Genomic DNA, 19,278 nt, shown 5'->3' with positions numbered 1-19,278 from the left:
GACAAAAACAGTTAATCAAAACATTATATTTTGTGTTCCACAGAAGAAAAAAAGTAATGTCCACAGGCTTGATTTCAACAATAGTTAGAGGCAGATTTTGGCCTAAGCCAGTGGTTTCCAAACAATTCTTGAAACCTTTATTTGAAACAGGTGAATTGAGCTATTTAGTAGAGTACTCTATGATCTGAGTTGGTGTGTCCAATAAGGAAAATAAGCAGAATGTGTTTAAGCATATGCTTGTCTCACAAAGACATCTGAGCAAAAGAGGCTATTCATGATTCTGGAGGTGGAACTCGAACCCACAACCTTTGAATACTGCCATTCACGACCTAGAAGTCCAATGCGCTAAAACTGGCATGTCACAATTGGTCATGAGAATCATGAGAACCAATGGTATTTAGCATCAGTGAAGATGTCACATGAATAGGAGTTGAGAGCTATGGGTGATGTATTTTCAGCAATTTTTTGGCATGGCTTCTGAAGACTTGAAATATAGTGCACAAGTCATAGGAACCACCACTGCTATTACGACACATGTTTTGCATCCTTCTGGACAATTTGGTCATTGTGCAAACAAAATGGTTACACAGACGGCTGGGCCATTATAATAATGCCTGTAGCTTTTTATAGTTCTCCCAAAAGCTGCCAACAACTGGAGTCTATTCAGGCAGCATCAGATGTGTGTTTGCAGAAGTAGGAAGAGGAAGCTCATTAGTGAGGCTGGGATGTAATGAGTCCATTCTCAGTGGGTACTTATCAATCATTTCAGCGGGCTACAGCTTCTGGCATGATGTTCTACAATCATCTCTCAGAGCAGGTGGCATCTAATCTGGAACAAATCCTCTCCATCACTATATATATACTGTAATATGGTGCTAAAGACAAACCCTCTGGACAATGAGGGGGGCTGGTGCGTGTATGCTGAACAACTTGCAACTCTTGGCCGGGATCCCAATCCGGAATCCCAAACACACAATCTGTTCACCATCAGCAAAATAACCAGGCGCTTTCTATGTGTGTACGGCAGGATAATAGATACTAAGTACTTCAAAGATTTCATAAAAGACTAATTGTGAGAATTCCCAGTCAACAACTTAACTGATGCAGTTAAAAGAAGAAGAGTGTCTGACCTTGCCCATGCCAGGGTTCTCCTTGGCCTTTGACCCCGCCCTGAGCAGACATGGTGGAGCAGGTGGAGGGGAAAACTGGAGGACAGCACTAAAGTTAGTAGGGTAGATGGAGGGCTCCTGGGGGTATACCAGTGGCGGCTGCTGCTTCTTCCTTTTGGATGACAGATTCAGCTTCTGAGCAGCCCTGAGACAACAGACAAAAATATATCATGGATAAAGAGCTTATAATAATGAATGAATGATCAATGAGAGAACATTTTTAGGTGACTTTGAGAACAGACCTTCATGTCAATTCATGTCGGACCGATAACATTTAAGAACCCGTCTTCACAAAACAGCACCTATTCAGCAACTACACCGTCCTATTGAACTCTGGCTTTATGTTGAGGTTTTCCAATCATAACAGAGGTCATTTACATATAGAAGTCTTAAAAATACAGCAGAAAAAATAGCATGTTCAATTCTAATGATTAAGCAAAGGCTGTTTAAAAAAAAAATAATAATAATAATAATAATAATAATAATAAAACATTCTGGTGATTTGGTCCAAGCAAAGAAACTATCTGACTTTATTGTGGACTTCAGCGATAAAAAATAAAATATAACGTACAAAGGTGTAGAAAAAGGTATTTTTAGCATTGAAAACAAAGGTTCCACAAAGCAGTCAGCCTAAATCGCTCAAATCCAATGCCTCAGTCAAAGGGGGTTCCATTAAAATTAAGCCAAAAAGTGATTTTCAAAGGAATCCTAAATGCTTTAAGAATAATCTTTTTCATTCAGATAGAAGGGTGTACATTTGAAAATCATTTTGGTCTTTTGCTGATTGATTTAATGGTAGAGTTTGACATTTAAAACTCAATGCTATAAAATCAGACCTGAAAGGTCAAAAGCCCCCTATCGCATTGCCAAAGTAAACACAGACCAGCTCCGTCTTTCTCCACAGGCAGCCTTTCCCCTCTTTATTTCACAATTAAACAGGCACACTGTGCTCAGAAACCCTTGAAAAATGTCCTCTAAAACATAAAACTGAAGTTAATGGGGTCAGCCCTGTAGTTAGCCTTAACATTAGCCATTTGCTAAGACTGGCTTTACAGTGACCCAGTTACAGTGTGGGAATTAATCTGAATATCATGTGAGCTGTCACTACCGGACTCCAGGAACAGTAGATGAAGTGGTAGTAATGGCAGTGTCAATAACTTTACCTAAGCAACAGCTACCTTCCCAGCAATCTTAAAGGTGCCGAAGAACAGGTTTTCAAAAGATGTAATATAAGTCTTAAGTGTCCCCTGAATGTGTCTGTGAAGTTTCAGCTCAAAATACCCCATAGTTTTTTTTTTTTTTTTATCTGCCTATCATTATAAATGCGCCGATTCAGGGTGTGCGGCCCCTTTAAATCTTGTGCTCCACACCCCAAGAGGTCGCGCTTACCTTAAACAGCATAAACAAAGTTTACACAGCTAATATAACCCTCAAAATGGATCTTTACAAAGTGTTCATCATGCAGCATGTCTAATCGTGTAAGTATAGTATTTATTTGGATGTTTACATTTGATTCTGAACGAGTTTGATAGTGCTCTGTGGCTAAAGCTAACATTACACACTGTTGGAGAGATTTATAAAGAATTAAGTTGTTTATGAATTATACAGACTACAACTGTTTAAAAAATGAAAATAGCGACGGCTCTTGTCTCCATGAATACAGTAAGAAACGATGGTAACTTTAACCACATTTACCAGTACATTAGCAACATGCTAACGAAACATTTAGAAAGACAATTTACAAACATCAGTAAAAATATCATGATATCATGGATCATGTCAGTTATTATTGCTCCATCTGCCATTTTTCGCTATTGTCCTTGCTTGCTTACCTAGTCTGATGATTCAGCTGTGCACAGATCCAGACGTTAATACTGCCTGCCCTTGTGTAATGCATTGAACATGGGCTGGCATATGCAAATATTGGGGCGTACACCCCGACTGTTACGTAACAGTCGGTGTTATGTTGAGATTCGCCTGTTCCTCGGAGATCGTTTAAACAAATGAGATTTATATAAGAAGGAGGAAACAATGGAGTTTGAGACTCACTGTATTTCATTTCCATGTACTGAACTCTTGTTATTCAACTATGCCGAGGTAAATTCAATTTTTGAATCTAGGGCACCTTTAACAGTTGTTCTGGTGATTGAATGAACCTATGAGTAAAGGCCCAAATGAGAAGAGCAAATGAGTGTAAGTGAGGGAGAGAAAAGAAAAGTGAAAAAACAAAGGCTATCAAGTGACGTTTGGGGTCTTAGCTCACATTAAGTGGTACATTAAGGCCGTTCTCTTGGGCTGGAATGTAACAGTGGAGGATTAACTTAAGGAAAGCTGTCCACAGCGGTCTTTTACCATAACCACCCGTGATCACACTGAATGCAGCAATAATCAATAATGAAGTACACTGAAAATCACAGCCTGAACATAATACTTAAATGCTAAGAGTACATATTACAGTAGCACAGTGGAACTCAAACGCAATTTGCCAGTCTTCATTTTTAATGCCTTACACATATTTTGGAAGCCATTTTTTAAAAGAATAGAAGAATAACACATCAGATAACCAACTAATATTTGACTACATGATGACTAATGTGACCATTAAGTGAATTACATGTACTGTTTGTATTTATGTTTGTTAGAAAAGATTTTTTTTTTTTAATCATTTTTAGAAAAAGTTTACATTTATTGACTGGAAAAAGTCATGTGGTGTAACCATCAAGGAAAATGTAAGTTTCTTACATCTTGAATAATGTGATTGTACACATCTTAATCATTATTTAAAAAATAAATAAAAAATAATGTTTTAAAGATCATTTTCAAGGTAAATGAGTATTTGTTTAGTAAAAAAAAAAAAAAAAAAAAAACATACATGAATTATTAGTTGCACCTTTTAACAATTTACAACCTGAGCTGACTTGAACTTAGGTCAAATTATTTTATATTTTTAAGACAAATTGTTTTACCTGCCTTTTTCCCAGAATGTTTCTGCATGTTGGTTGCACCACATGACTTTGTTGGACACAACAGAATTTTAAATATATTTTTTAGTAAATTAATAGATACTATTAACTATTAATTACATGAGTCAAGATACAAGCAAACAAAAGTGTCACATGATTGTTCTTAGGTTTCTCTAAAATGATGCTCTTTGTCTCAATTACTCCTACAACACAAAAGTGATGGATTTAGAATTACAGGAAATTATGGAATATTTGTGTGTTTATAATGTTTGTATATCCCATGATAAGATCAAATCAAATGAAAGTCGGGAAATGGGAAAGGGTGAAAATAACAAGAGTGAGACAGTGAAAGCTGGGCATTATAGAGTGTGTTTGTGATAATAAATGCCTGTCTATTTTTTTTTTTTTTTTCCCCGAGATGCACAAGCCCTGATCATTAGTCTAGGCTCTCTTTGGACATGCATGTGTGTGTGTCCCAGTATTTCTGGCAATTCTACACCTTTTCTTTCTCATCCCCTCTTTGCATCACTCCATACCTCTAGAAGTGAAAACCCCTCCCTTCCTTTTTCTCTCTCTTCAATTCTCCACCCCACCCCTTTTTTCTGTCTGGCCCCCCGCCTCAGCCCAAGAGCGCACTCAGAGAACACACCGCTGGCTGATGAAATAATTATAACATCCACGAGGAATACAGGAGCAGCCCCTCCCGAGGGAACTGACGGTCCACAGGAGGATGCAAGTGTGTGTGTGTGTGTGCATGTGTACAAACAGAAGAAGGGAACTGAAGAAATGTGTGAGTGCTGCATCCAGAAGGCATTATGAGTGAAAGACACAGGAAACACAGGAAAAGAGTAAGCAATAGACAGAGAGAGAGAGAGAAACAGTGAATCAGACACAGCAAGAGTTTTTGTGTGTGATGTAACGTACATGTGTCAGATAAAAAATAAAAAAATCTGAATATACAGAGTTTTTCTTGTGGAATTATCTTTAAGAGTGCAAAAAAAAAATGGCTATAAATATATGAAATACAAGATTATGAAATAGTATCGTTTATGATCAAATAAAAATAATAACTATAATCACAAAAATAATTTGATTTATTTTTAAGCATAGAACAAGAAAGTCTATATTGATAATCATTTTGACCAAAAAAAAATAAATAAAATGAAATAAATGTAACATAAAATAAAATAAAATGATCTTTATTTTCTTTAAATTAATTTGGTGATACGTTTAAAAATAATATTTACATTAAAATATAACACTAAAAAAAAACACAATGATAGTAAATAAATATTTACCTTGCCTCAGGTATTTTTTTTATTGGAAAACTTTTTTTTTTTTTTTTTTTTTTTTTTTGGCAGTATTCATTCTGTTATTCTACATATAATTGGGAAGCCTTCCCCCAAACAATGCAACCAATAATTTGGAAAGGTTTGAGATATGCTTGTACAGTCATAAAGCACTCCATGCAACCACAATAACAGCTCAAGCATGCTCAGCATGCACACCTGTACACTAATGCTGAAATTAATTGCTTGTTGAAGCACACATGCTCGCTCTCTCCCTCTCTCTTTCATTCTCTCCATCTCCTCTGAAAAAAAAAACCTGGCTCAGTTCATGAATGGAGAGCGCCTATAAAGCACACGTCCATGTGCTTGCACTTTCTACTTGTCCACCTGCTCAAAATCACTGCAACGCGCTCACACAACGCTAAACAAACATGCTTTGACATGTTCCACAGTCAAGCAGCAATCCATATCCCAAGTATGTATAAACAATCAGACAGCAGCCTTTGTAGAGTTTGGCAGGTGAGCTCAGGGGACGGAGAGAGAATTCCTGGCGTTAAGACGGGTGTGCTGCAATTGACATCTATGGGCCAAAACCCACTCCACACACGCACACACAGAGAAAAAGAAAGCTTTAAAAGTACTCACACTTCTTTCCAATCCATCATCTAATGTATTCACAACTCATAGCCAGAACAACGCAGGCGGGACGCAAGAAAACAGCACTGTTTGTGTGTCCATTCCCACATTTTTCCATCAAAAAGGAGCGATTGAAAAACAAACTATTCATAAAGTAATTGCAAGTTGTTGTCCATTGGTCAGTGCCCATTCTCAAAGCACAACCATCTGCAAATAAGTCATTATATCATCTCCAGAACTTTTCTTCTTGACGTTTGTCATTTAATTCCTCTTTGCACCATCCAGCGAGCACTAAACCCTACTAGTACTTCTCTCTGTCTTTAACGCTCTATCTCCCTCGAACACTCTGTGTCAGTTAGTCCACCTCTTGTGTCAGGCATCCTGGTCCTTTTTGTCATCTATCCCTCTTTTTCTCCTTCTGGCAGAGGAGAGGGGCTGGAATCCAGCAGTCGGGATTCGCCTCTTGATGCCGGAGGAGTGCTGGCAGCTGCACTGCACTCAAACACACGCGCACGATTCCTCCCTCTCGCTTTCTTTACACAGTCCAGCCCCTTTTCACTCCCCACGGCCAGAAAAGGAATCAGAGCTTTGCGAACGCTCGCTCTCTCGCTCTCTCACTCACTCACACACATACATGCCCCTTACTGCATGAATTCTTCATGTGTGAAGGGGTCTCTTTTTTATTCTACCCCAGACTTCAAACAGATTTGCTTAGTATGTGCTGCATGCCTGTCTGTTTGTCTTTGTGTGTGTGTGTGTGTGTTTATCTGCTTTAGGTGTTTTGTATATATATATATATATATATGTGTGTGTGTGTGTGTGTGTGTGTGTGTGTGTGTGTGTGTGTGTGTGTGTGTGTGTGTGTGTGTGTGTGTGTGTGTGTGTGTGTGTGTGTGTGTGTGTGTGTGTGTGTGTGTGTGTGTGTGTGTGCTTTTGTTTATATTACATTGTGGGGACCAAATGTCCCCATGATGTAATATAAACCTGAGTTCACCTACATCGTGGGGACCAGCCAGCGGTCCCCACAATGTAAATGGGTTTATAAATCATATAGAATGAGTTTTTGTGAAAAAGTAAAAGTTTGCACAGTTTCCTGTGAGGGTTAGGTTTAGGGGTAGGGGCAGGGTAGGGGGATAGAATGTACAGTTTGTTCAGTGTAAAATGCATTGAAGTCTATGGAAAGTCCCCACAATTCACAAAAACAAACATGTGTGTGTGTGTGTGTGTGTGTGTGTGTGTGTGTGTGTGTGAGTTGTTTTGTGTGTGATTTAAAAATTAAAAAAAAATTGTTACAATACATATTTTTTGCTTTAAGGATATTCAGATATTTTTATTGGAAAACATTTTTTTGGCAGTGCATAATGTGTGTGTATCTGCCTTAGGTGTTTCAAATGTGTGTGGAGGGGAATGCGTTTAAAAAAATGATCTAGTAAAATCTAAAATAAAATGTTGTTAGTTGGTTTCTAGGGTGTTCTAGGCACTTGCTGAAGTCTCTGCAATATTCAGGACTCAAAAAATGGCACAAGTTCCTCCTTTAATGTAAGTGTTATTGTCTGCTAGGAGATAATCACAAGTTTGATTCGCTTAGAACAGTAATAGCACACTTCTCTTCAACAAGCCGCACAGTTTGAGGAACATTCACGTCTGTAGTACCACAAACAATATGGGAGGAGTTGCATGCCGAAGGTTAATATTGAGCATTAGGGGTTTGTTCAAATTAGCCTTAGCGAGCACCGCTAACAAAAGGAAAATACAGGGCGAGAGGAAGTGTGTTTGTCCACGTCCTGCACCTGTGTCTCGGTGTGTGCTGAAAATCTCATTAAGTGTTTGCATTGTGACAAACATAATTGCCCTGACGGGTGGGATAAAGCTATTAATTATCACGAACGTGAAATAAGCACACAGCATATGCTAGGTGTGGTTTAGCTTAGTGTGTGTTCAGGTGTAGAGAAAAAAATAAAATAAACATCTATGGGCGACCACCACTTTAAAAATCATATTCCAGACACATACGGTGCTTAGAGATGCCCTTGGCCTGTGGGTAAGGGCAAGATGGGGGGGAAGCAGCAGCTGGAACAAAGTCTAAGCTCTTTATGTGAGAGAGATCTATTCCCTAAACTGCTAATTTGAGCTGAGTGAGACAGAGAGAGAGAAAAGAAGAGACATTGTTTGCGAGAGACTCATTTTCTGATGTTCTGTAGCATGGCTCGCACACCGCCGCCCCCCTAACACACTGCCCTACATATCTACACCGAACTCAGACTCCCACTGCCGCCCACTATAGCCAAGAGATGGGTATAATCAAAGCTCCCAGGGTGCATAGTCTAGATGACTGAAATGATGTACTCTGATAATGCTTTAAAAGGAAAATCTGTCTTGCTGGAAAGATGTTCTTTGGCTTGAAAAAGAGGGGGAAAAAAACAGTGGTGCAGAGAGCAGCACAAAAGCTCTGATTACATATACGCTCTGCCCGACCAAAAAAGTTGCTGTTTCGATTTAAACAGGCAAATGCTTGAGAATCTATGATTGGATCATTATTGCAGTGATTATGTTTGTTGCTTGTTATATATTTGGCAACAGTTCTTCTAACCCTAATTGATGGAGTGTGTAGCTTTTCATTTCTTAAACAACCAAGTAGGAAGACACATCATGGCCATATTCCAGGATAACAATGTCAAGATATACCAGGCTCAAATTGTGAAAGAACAGTTAGGAGGGAGCATGAAGAATCATTTTCACACATGAACTGGCACCTTACATTCATTGAAAGTCTTTGGGATGTGCTGAAGAAGACTTTGTAGAGTGCTCACCTCTTGCATTGTCAATACAAGATCTTATCAAAAACGGATGCACCTCTCGATGGAAATAACATCACAACATTTATTTACATTATTATATTATATTATTATTTTACATTAGTGATGATCTGTAAATAAATCAAAATATGCACCATGCATTTTGAATGCACCATACTCATTATGTTTCAATTAATCAATATTTATAAAGATCACAGTACTCATTATTTTCATTCTGACAGTATATTGAGTGATATTTTTTGAATATTACTAAACATTTCAAAGTAATTCCATGGTGCATGAAGTGTTGTCCCAGTACTCAAGAATCAGTGAAAGGCAAGGTTCAGATTCAATGGTCCTATACAAATAACATGGAAAATGTGTACAAATGGCTAAACTAAATGGGACACATGGTTGTCAAGCAACATAAAAGGTGCACTGAGCTTTTGTTGAAATCAGAATGGACTTGAGTGTATGTGGACATAGGGTTGGGGGCTGAGGAAGGGGATTTTGAGCATGTGTGGATGTGTGAACCAATGCACGTATCATGCCTGGCTTGCTTATCGTCTGTTGTGAGAGCCAAAGCATTTGGCTGTTTGTCAATAATCGTTGCAGGCTGTCTGCCTTTCAGCTTTTGTCAAATTAGAAAGAGGAATTCCTCAAGCTGACCGAGTCATTAGCCTCCAGAGCCATTAGCTTGTTTGTAAGGATTTCAGTCTGTCTCTCTCTTCGTCCAGATAGCCTTTGTAGCTAATTGCCATGTTGGCCCTATTTACCATCCCTGACATTTTCTTTTATAGTAACAAGGTCTTTTTTCTTCCTCTTGACAAAGGATAACAAAGCTCTGGATACTATGGATCACCGTGGATGATATCAGACTACATTACCAATGTTTCCATATCAGTATCTCCAGCTATCATTCATCACTGTAAGATTAGTATGTTGTTTCCAGCAAAAAAATACGTTTTTGATTTTTATATAACTGCTATTAGTTTTCAAACTACAAAAAAAAAAAAAACTGCTCTGCGATCAATTAAGATGATGCTTTTAATACCAACCAAATAGTACTTGCTCTTTAGACAGCGAAGAAAGATAAAGAAATAATCAAATAGTATGTTTATGGTTTGCGATATAACTCCAATACTCAGAATATTCAATGAGAAACAACCTCTACTAAATCCATTTGCCAGTTTGGGATGATCTTCATTTTAAAACCAGAGCCAAAACATATATTCAGTATGTGGATAAGTACAGGGAAAACACACACAAAAAAATCCAGTAGAATTGGTCATATTTAGAATTCTTACAGAGAATTATTCTCTGTAATCAATGAAGGTACATTAACTCTCTAATCAGTTACTGAAGCATATGCCAATCAAAGCTTCACCATTGAAACTCTTCCTGTGATTAAGACATTATGACATCACTTCTTGGGCATCGAAAGATGATGTCATCCTCATTTGCCCACAGCCACTGGCCTGAAACTAGATTTAGTAGACAGGTCAAGAGGCTGAGAGTAGAAACCCATGCGTCACAGAGAGATCTTTCAGCGTACAACAAGATTCATCTAGCTATTGCAACATTTTACAGTACAGTAAGAGAGTGTGTACATGTGTATGTTGAGTTTAAGTAGTCAGACTCATATATTTTTCTCATTTAAAAGCCCAAACTAATCTGACTTTCGTTCTTGCAAAAAGGAGATGTTTAGCAGGATGTTTAAGCTGCTCTTTTCCATGCAATGAAAGTGAATGGTGACCAAAGCACTCTCTGGTCCTCAACCCCTTCCACTGTTATGGGAAAAAGCAGCTAGGACATTTTCCTAAACATATCCATTTGTGTTTCTCTCAAGAAAGCAAGTCATAAGAGTTTGGAACAACAAGAGAATGTTCCTTTTTTTAATTAACCGTACCTACAGTCAAGTCAAGTCAAGTCACCTTTATTTATATAGCGCTTTTTACAATGCAGATTGTGTCAAAGCAGCTTTACATTGATAACTGGTACATAATTTGGCTGCACAGCAGCTCTTAAATAATAGTGTCAATGCAGGCAGATCAGAAGCACTATTGAATAAATGTCAAGAATACTGTTGAATATCAAATGTCAAGTGTCCGCAACTAAGCAAGCCAAAGGCAACAGTGGCAAGGAACCCAAACTCCATCAGGTGACATCAGGTGGCAAACAAGTGGCAAATAGGTGTTAAAATGGAGAAAAAAAAAACCTTGGGGGAAACCAGGCTTAGTCGGGGGGCCAGTTCTCCTCTGGCGAACAGTGCTATCATAAGTCTGATAGGATCGCAACAATCAAAGTATTTATTTCAGATCCATCCAGTTGAGGATCGTATTCATCACGCCGGTATGGACGGTCTGTTGAGGAACTGTGCTACTGGCTGTCATGTCGATGAGGCCTTCACCATGGATGATCCAGTTGACTCGATCTCTGCTGATACTTCAGGGCTGTGTTGTGGTCGTGTCCAGTTGAGGATCGTATTCATCACACCGGTATGGACAGTCTGTTGAGGAACTGTGGCACTGGCTGTGGCTGTGGCTACAGTAACCTACATTCTTTCTTTAATATTCACCATCAATGTAATACTGTTTAAAAAGTTTCTCCTGGCCATAATAAGAACCATAAGACGTGTGAACAGGATTTCTTTAAATAACCAAAGACATATGGAGTTGGCTATTCAAGTAACCTGGAGTCTTAAGTTTTTTTCCCACGGAAGTAAGGAACAGTGTTGTGACAGAAGCAAATCCAGAAAGAGTATGTGAGAAAGTTTAAAAGCGATGTTGGTCCACAGCTGCACACTGACTGAAATCAATCATTTGTATTTTTCTGCAGCATATTCTCTCACATTATGCTTTTGCGCTAAAGAGGGTCAAATCGCAAGTACAAAGCAAAAATACAGGAGGTGCTAAGTACAAAAGTAAGATATGAATAACCTAACTCTCATTCATTGGAATAATTAGATGGATGGGATTGTATGGGTGTTCTTTTGTTGTGAGCAGTGGGGGGAAAGAACTTGGAGAACTTATGACCTGAGGCTTGAGTTACCCAGTAATATTATCCCTCATTAAATCAGACTGTACATGAGAGCATACTCTGTGATATCTGTAAAATTGGAGCATTATGTCAATACGGAAATCACCAAAGGGCAGCTTTGGCTGTTCATTGAGCTACTACTGTAAAATATAGCCTAATCATAATGTTGTGTAGCTCATAATATAATAAGTCATTGAGATGTGTAAAATGATGGGCTACAGTGTTATATTGCAATGCAGTGTAAATGAGATCAAATGCACTCTAGAGTTCCTTAGTCCCCCTTGTGGAAAGAATATATGCTATAAAAACTGGCCTGGCCACAGTTATTCAATACATTTGGAATTATTAATTATTAGAAATGATAAAACTATTACAACATTCCAAAAAAAATCCCAGAATATTACTATTTCCGCTACAGTCCACCAAGATTAAAAAAAAAAAAAAATTCATTCAAAGATTCAAAGAGGCATAAAAGTGAACAGAGAGTGTGTGAAATCAAGAAGAAAGTAGGGACAAAGGACAATGTGGAAGGAGAATAAAAGGCAGAAAATTGCATCAAATGTGTGGAGAGCAAGGGAGAGAAATATATGAGAGACAGAAGGAAGGGAGGGGGAGGTTGAGTATGAGACACAGAGGTGAAAAACCAGAGAGCCAAAAATCAGAAAATGAGATGGAAATTAAAAAAGAAAGAGGGTGAGGACCTCCCGAGAGTGAAGAGAGACAGAACACATCCAGAAAGTGAGAGAGAGGGAGAGAGAGTCATCTCAAAGGTAGATAGCGAGAGTGCGAGAGTGATCAGTCTGGTCTTTGTGTTTTGGCTGGGAGCCAGTCAGCGGCTGTCTGAACGGAGGTAAATCATTTTGAGCCCGAGAGTAGCACACTGAAAAATGATCGCTCAAGTCGGGCCGGGCTCAGCTAGGGATTGTCTCGTTCCCTCAGCGGGCCAAGGGTGGAAATCCCCAGCCAGACCCAAATAAATGAAACAGTCTGAGTCTAAATGGAAAACGTTCTAATTAAAAAGAAAAAGGACAAGAAAATCCCAAGGAATTACTGTATTGGGCAATGCTGTGTTTCTTTAGACTGTATGTATATATTTGCATGTTAATCCCTGTATCTATTTTCTGCAAAGTAATTGCATGTACTTTTACATTGCATGATTTTTTAAGATGAAAAATTCTACACCAACTAGCTAGCTGACTTTTTTTCTTTTTTTTTTTTTACATTTTCTTAAAAGCATTAAAGCATTATTCTGTTGCAAATAGATTGAAAGCTCTGCACACTCTGGGCTTTTCTCAAATAAACTTAAAGAGGAGCATCATGGGATGCTTTTTAACAGCATTGAAGGAGTTCTCATGCACATAAGCTGATTTGCTCATCTACTTTGGTCTCCCAGCCTGGTCAGGCTACTATGTTGGCTGGTTTCAGAGGGATTTCAGGCACTTTTCAGCTGGCCAGGCCAAGAGACCAACTGACCACACAGCTAAACATCAGCTTGACCAATCTGGGAGACCAGGTAAGACCAGCAGACCACCTAATCACCTTAGGCTGGATTAAAGGTGCAATAGGGGATTCTCTACAGTGATACTGGTTGAAAGACTCCTCATATCCTGATAGCAATCACTATGTTAAACTGTCTAAATGTATTTTTATAAATATATATATTGTCTGTGGAAGGCGTAGGACCATACAATGTTCATCCAATTATTATATTCGGTCTGAATAAAATTAGATGATGGCCTGTCAACGTATGTTTTTACATACCCTCGCTAGTGTTGTCAAAAGACACTTTAAAAATGTGACACAGCGGACCGGTCCACTGATAGACACCTGCTTTCAAACGCTGACAATTTTTGAAGCATTGATCATTGTAGCCAATCACAGACATATCTGATGAGTGCATGAACACAATGGCCAATCAGAGGTGTTTTGGCCAATGATATGTGCTTAGAGACATGAGGTCGTTTAACGCCGTCTCTTGTGACGTTTGCCGAGAGCAGCTGTGTGTGTGTGTGTGTGTGTGCCTTCATGTATTTTGAAGGCGGCGTGGCTTTGGACAGCGATTTGCAGGGAGGGTGGGATCGTATGATTTCAATGCTAGCAGGCTAACGTTAGCATTTCCCAGATCACCTACTGCCCCTTCAAGTTTTTTAGGCTGAGTTTTTTTTAGCAATGCTATCCAGCCCAACTCGGGTCAAATGGTAGTTTTCTCAAGAAGTTCATACATATGCAGACTTTAGTACCAATCCAAGTTCAACCCATCTGTCTTTATTTTGTAAGTTGATTAGCTTGTTTGGGTGTGTTTGGTTAGGGATAAGCCGAAAGTATACTTCCCTTCATATGATGTAATTTTCGCCATTAGCACAGTTCACTGATGTCCGCGCACAGCTCTAAATTTGTGTCTGCGTGGACTTGTGTGCACACTCAATTGTGCGCAAGAAGAAGCGTAACACAGAAAATTAAGTAAAATTAAGCATTAGCCTTTTGGTCGATACGTTTGTGTGATCATGAGAAAGTAACGTCTAAATGGTTTACTAGTAGCCTAGGTACAATAAGCTCTATTTAGCAAACATGTTCTTTTCATGAAGTTTTTACAGTAGGTTTGTGGCCTATTGTGTATTCACTAGCATGCTTGGCAAGCAGCTAGGTGCTAACGCTACAGTTCCTGCTTCCTGTGCTAGTTTTGTGGCTCATAAAACAGTAAAATAAAAATCACAATACCACCAAACACATCCACAAAGTCAAGCCTATCACCTCCATTAATACCAACAGCAACGAGAGAATGATTCTGTTTACAGTGCATGAAAAAAAGGCCGCTAAAGCATTTTGAAGAGTGGCAAGCGAGTAAACAAGAGAACCATTGTTGTCTTTTTGCTGTTCCTAAATTACCCCCTCAATAGCATCCCCGAACAGACAGGATGTGCAGCTAATCCAGGCTTGGCTTGTTGTGACTTAGCCACGGTGGGGAGGCAGAACAGAAGCCATAAACGTGGCCAGGGTTTTTTGTTATTTAATGAGTTGCAGGGTTCAATCCTGAGCCCCTAGGGAAAAGCTCTGGAAAGCCACAAATTGAAGACGTAATGGGGTTGTCATTTTATTTTTTTATTTTTTTTTGAAGATATTTTCTTTTTATTCATACGAGGTGTAGCCTGGTTGCTCTTCCAGAGTTTGTTTAAAAGCACAGCAAGCTAACATTTAAGGAAGATCAATTCCATTTTAGCAGAAAACTGACAGATAACCAAGACTCACATCTCTTGAGCACACACTCTCTCTCTCCCTGTTTACAAAGATTACCATCTACTTTCATCTCATCCGTGATACATCTCTCTATCTCTTCCCTTTGCACCGCTGGGATTTGTTCTACAGGTAGACAACCCGCAGCATCAGGTTTCACTAAAAGGCTGTTGAGGAAAAGGAATTTAATTACAGGACAAGTGCGTGGAATGGGATAATCCTGTCTACGCACGCTACAAAAAGCGCAACCCAAGTAAGGAAGGAGTCGATAAAACTAGCTGACACCGCAAGGTCCGATCAGACACCTGACCAGGACCTTGAACTATGCTTACATGATTAAGATGTTTCAGCCTTTTCAGACCTAAAACTAATTGCGTATAACTGACTTTTACAAATTACGGTCACTTTGCCCACTGGGTACAAACAGAAGCTTTGCGACATAGGGTGGCCAAGCCCTGCAGATACGGAAAGGAGACAACAAGAGCATCCTACCGCTCCACCTCGCCTTGGCTCTCATTCATTAATCACTGTCTGGCAGGGAGGACACCTAACGCTTATTTATTTGCACTCTTTCACTCTGAGGCTATCACAACAAACAACCCCAGTGGCTGCTGGGAATATCTGTGCATGATTAATCAGAGATGGCCTGGAACATCAGGGTTAGCGATGAAGAGGGGAAAGAGAGAAAGAAAGAAAGTGACCATGGAAGGGTAGAGGACAGAGAAAAAACAGATGTGCAGGAAACGGGTGGGGAATAAAGGTTGTCTTTTAGTTGACATGGGCTCAAATTGACAATATGGAAGCAAGAAGGAGTTTACAATTGAGAGCTGACTGAGACAGTCATTAAAAATATTTATATATAAATGTTAAATGTATATAAAATAACAAAAAATGCAATGGAAATTAGGGCTGCAAAACGATTAATCACGATTAATCGTTTGCAAAATAAAAGTCTGTGTTTACGTAATATATGTGTGTGTTCTGTGTATAATAATTATGTATATATAAATACATGCACATACATATATAAATAAATGTTCATATTTATATATATTTTATATTACATATAAATATAGATATTTTATATATAAATATATATTTTTTCTTAAATATATACATGTGTGTGCAAGTACTTATATATACATAATTATTATACATAGAACACACACATATATTACGTAAACACAGACTTTTATTTTGCAAACGATTAATCGCGATTAATAGTTGTGCAGCCCTACTGGAAATGCAAACATAACTGAATGGAAAAAAAAAAATGAGAGGAAAAAAACTATGGTCATAATCTAACGTCAGTTTCTAGACCTCACTCAGAAGAGAAAGAGTTATGAAGGTCAAACTGAAACGATACATAAACAATGTAAAATTAGTTAACTGCATATGAAAACTTCAGATGCAAAAGCCTCTAAGTGCCATCTGAAATTTTATTCTAAAATGAGCATTTTTATCAAGCTTGTATGTTTATGTTCAGTTATTTCACTTTAATGGAAATGAAAATGACCTATTAATTGCCATTAAAGTGAAATTACTGAACCTAAACATACAAGCTTGATAAAAATGCTTTTTTAGAAGAAAATTTCAGATGGCACTTTTGCATCTGAAGTCTTCATATGTAACGCATTACTTTGACAACCCTAAAAAAAAATATTTGGGTAAAGAAAAGGAGGCAGTGTAATCACCAAGGGACGTGAACATCCATCTATGCCATTTACATCCCATTCAAAAATGCAATAAAAATGTCAATATTCTTTATTGACTGATGATCATGCTGTCGCAGACAGAAAGACAGATGCTTCTCTAACCATACAGGATGAGAACCACACAGCTACTGGGTTCATACGACTAATATCATCATTCAAATGACTTCATATAGCCACCAATGTATGAGAAGATTATTATATTCAGTGGTGACCTTCACACTGCAATATAATCATTACCACTGCAATGTGTATAGACTATGCTCTTAAACGACAGGATACTATAAATCCATACCACGTGATCACAGCTTATAGTCTTGCTATGTACAAAATCCAAGAACCATGGGATTAAGAAACCCATAGGTTATAGCACAAACCCAAAGTATGTCCATTAATAACTGCCCTACATGCAAGCTTTTATGAGCGCCCTCTGGTGCTACTGCAGGAATTCAGGAATTATTGGAACTAGCAACTTAATACTGAAATAGAGAGAGACAGAGAGAGAGAGAGATAGCGTTAATGGGATTCTCAGCTCTCTGCAACAGGCTCTCTCACACGCTGGGTCATGAACTGATTACAGGCTGTAATCCACTCCATTTCAGACAATCTGCATGCAGAGTAGCTTTCAACAAATAAAAACAGCAGATAAACTCCCTCTCTGTCTCTCTTTACCACAAACTTTCATTGCCTTAATGTGCTGTGAAAACTATTTTACATCCTTTTAACTAAACATTAATATTCAGTGAACTAAAATGGATAAACTTTAACCTACTGAGATTAGTTTTACAGACTACTTGCCTGAACATTTATATGGGCTAGGAACAGGATTCAAAGTATGGCTAGTTAATGGGTAGTGACAAATTTGGTCTGCCTGTTGAATTGAATGTAAGGCTTACCTAGGATGCTATGAGCTAACACTGAATGTTTAGCTTACAAAAAAGCTAAGATTCAACACGATTCACCAGGCGGACCAAACATGCTAACTATCAACAAATGCCTTAAAGTACCATGAAAACAATTTTACATATTTTAAAATAAACATTACTGTTCAATTAAACAATATTAGGGGGAGAAAAAAAATCAACCCACTGATCTTGTTGGCCCATTGAATTGTGTAGGCTAAGCTAACATGCTATGAGCTAACACGGTTCCCTTAAGGCCAGAACACACCAAGCCGACGCCGACGAATTAGTGGCGACAAAAACAAACCGTGGGGTTGGCTCACGTCGGCAGCGTCAGTGTCCAAAGTTGCCCTGCCACACCAAAGCGACGCTAAACAGCCGACGGCCAAGCAGCACGACAGTTCTGCTCCTGCGTGAGATGAAATGCCTTTCCGAAACAGCAGGCGGCAGTAGCTGAGCAGCCAATCAGAATGATCAGATGGCCCGACGGACCGACGAGCTCCAACGCCGATTCAACATTTTGAATCGGCCGAAAAAAGGCAGACGAGGACCAACTTCAGCCGACGGTGCAGAACACACTGAGAAAACTTAGTCGTCCGACGAAGAAAAACTGCCCGACGGCCGACCGTCGGCTTGGTGTGTTCCTGCCTTTACAAGACAAAAGCTAAGATTCAATTTGATTCAGCAACTTGATTTCATAGTTAGAATGCTAACTATCACGGGGCAGTAAAAGGCATTAGCAAACAACCTGGTAGCAAAACTCATGCGTAAAGATGGCAGACTTCAATTTCCTGCACCAGCTGGACAACCGCTATAGAGATTTATGTGAATGCTAACATATTCTGCAAGTATCATAGACATCCTTGAGGCGACAGTATTCTGTAAAGAGATTTAGGCATCTCCTCCTTTGATAATAAAATTTTGCTTTATCTAATCAGCAGAATGTGTTTGTAATGACAAGCAACAGGGATCTCATTAAGTAGTCTGGAATTTTGCTTGAGTTGCGGTAAAACATGCTACATGAATAAGTATGAACTGTGCACTTGGGTGGTATTGGGCTGGGAAATCAGGGGAAGGTTGAACACTAATTAGACATAACACTGTTTCAATTTTTTTTTTTTTTTCCTGCTCAGGCTCAAAGCTTAACCGGGTGGACTGTGATGGGATTGTGAGCTGCTGCTTTTGTTCTCTCCAGCCACAACAGAGGATATTCAGGCTGGATGACCTCATGGGAATTTTCAACTTCAACCACATCTGCTGTCTGAAAAGACAATAGGTAATAAACCTTTAAATGTATATTCCACTCGGTCTGGTAACACAATTAATAACCTCGGTTGATCTGATCTGTATTCCACAAATCCGGGCAAACCGGAGACCTCTTTAGAAGAGCCGCCGCCGCTTCCCTCTTCTTCCTTATTTACTGTTTTCCCTTGTGAAATGGCGTTCAATTGTTATTTAGGGTTTGTTTTAATTAGCATTCTCAAGAAGTGCAAGCTTTGAGATGACTAATAAGGTGGCTACGGTAACTTGTCTATCACGTTT

The 19,278-nt window shown here is 38.9% G+C and overlaps 1 protein-coding gene across 2 annotated transcripts in view; it reads right to left on the bottom strand.

Moving 5' to 3' along the window:
• kif26ab (kinesin family member 26Ab) overlaps positions 1 to 19,278 on the bottom strand; it is a 106,271-nt gene that overhangs the window by 21,763 nt on the left and 65,230 nt on the right. Inside the window, exons 1-2 of one of the 2 annotated variants that reach the window (XM_067366788.1) lie at positions 6,067 to 6,327; positions 1,131 to 1,314 (exon numbers count right to left, since the gene is read on the bottom strand). In XM_067366788.1, the coding sequence (XP_067222889.1) occupies positions 1,131 to 1,314; positions 6,067 to 6,086 (204 nt within the window). In that variant the 5' untranslated portion in view covers positions 6,087 to 6,327. Of the gene's footprint in view, positions 1 to 1,130; positions 1,315 to 6,066; positions 6,328 to 19,278 lie in introns of those variants that run through there. The other variant, XM_067366787.1, reaches the window with a different exon arrangement.

Source organism: Chanodichthys erythropterus, chromosome 18, assembly GCF_024489055.1.
Source record: "Chanodichthys erythropterus isolate Z2021 chromosome 18, ASM2448905v1, whole genome shotgun sequence".
Taxonomy (NCBI): Eukaryota; Metazoa; Chordata; class Actinopteri; order Cypriniformes; family Xenocyprididae; genus Chanodichthys; species Chanodichthys erythropterus.
Note: the sequence above shows the minus strand (reverse complement) of the source record. Positions and strands in the feature narration are given on the sequence as shown.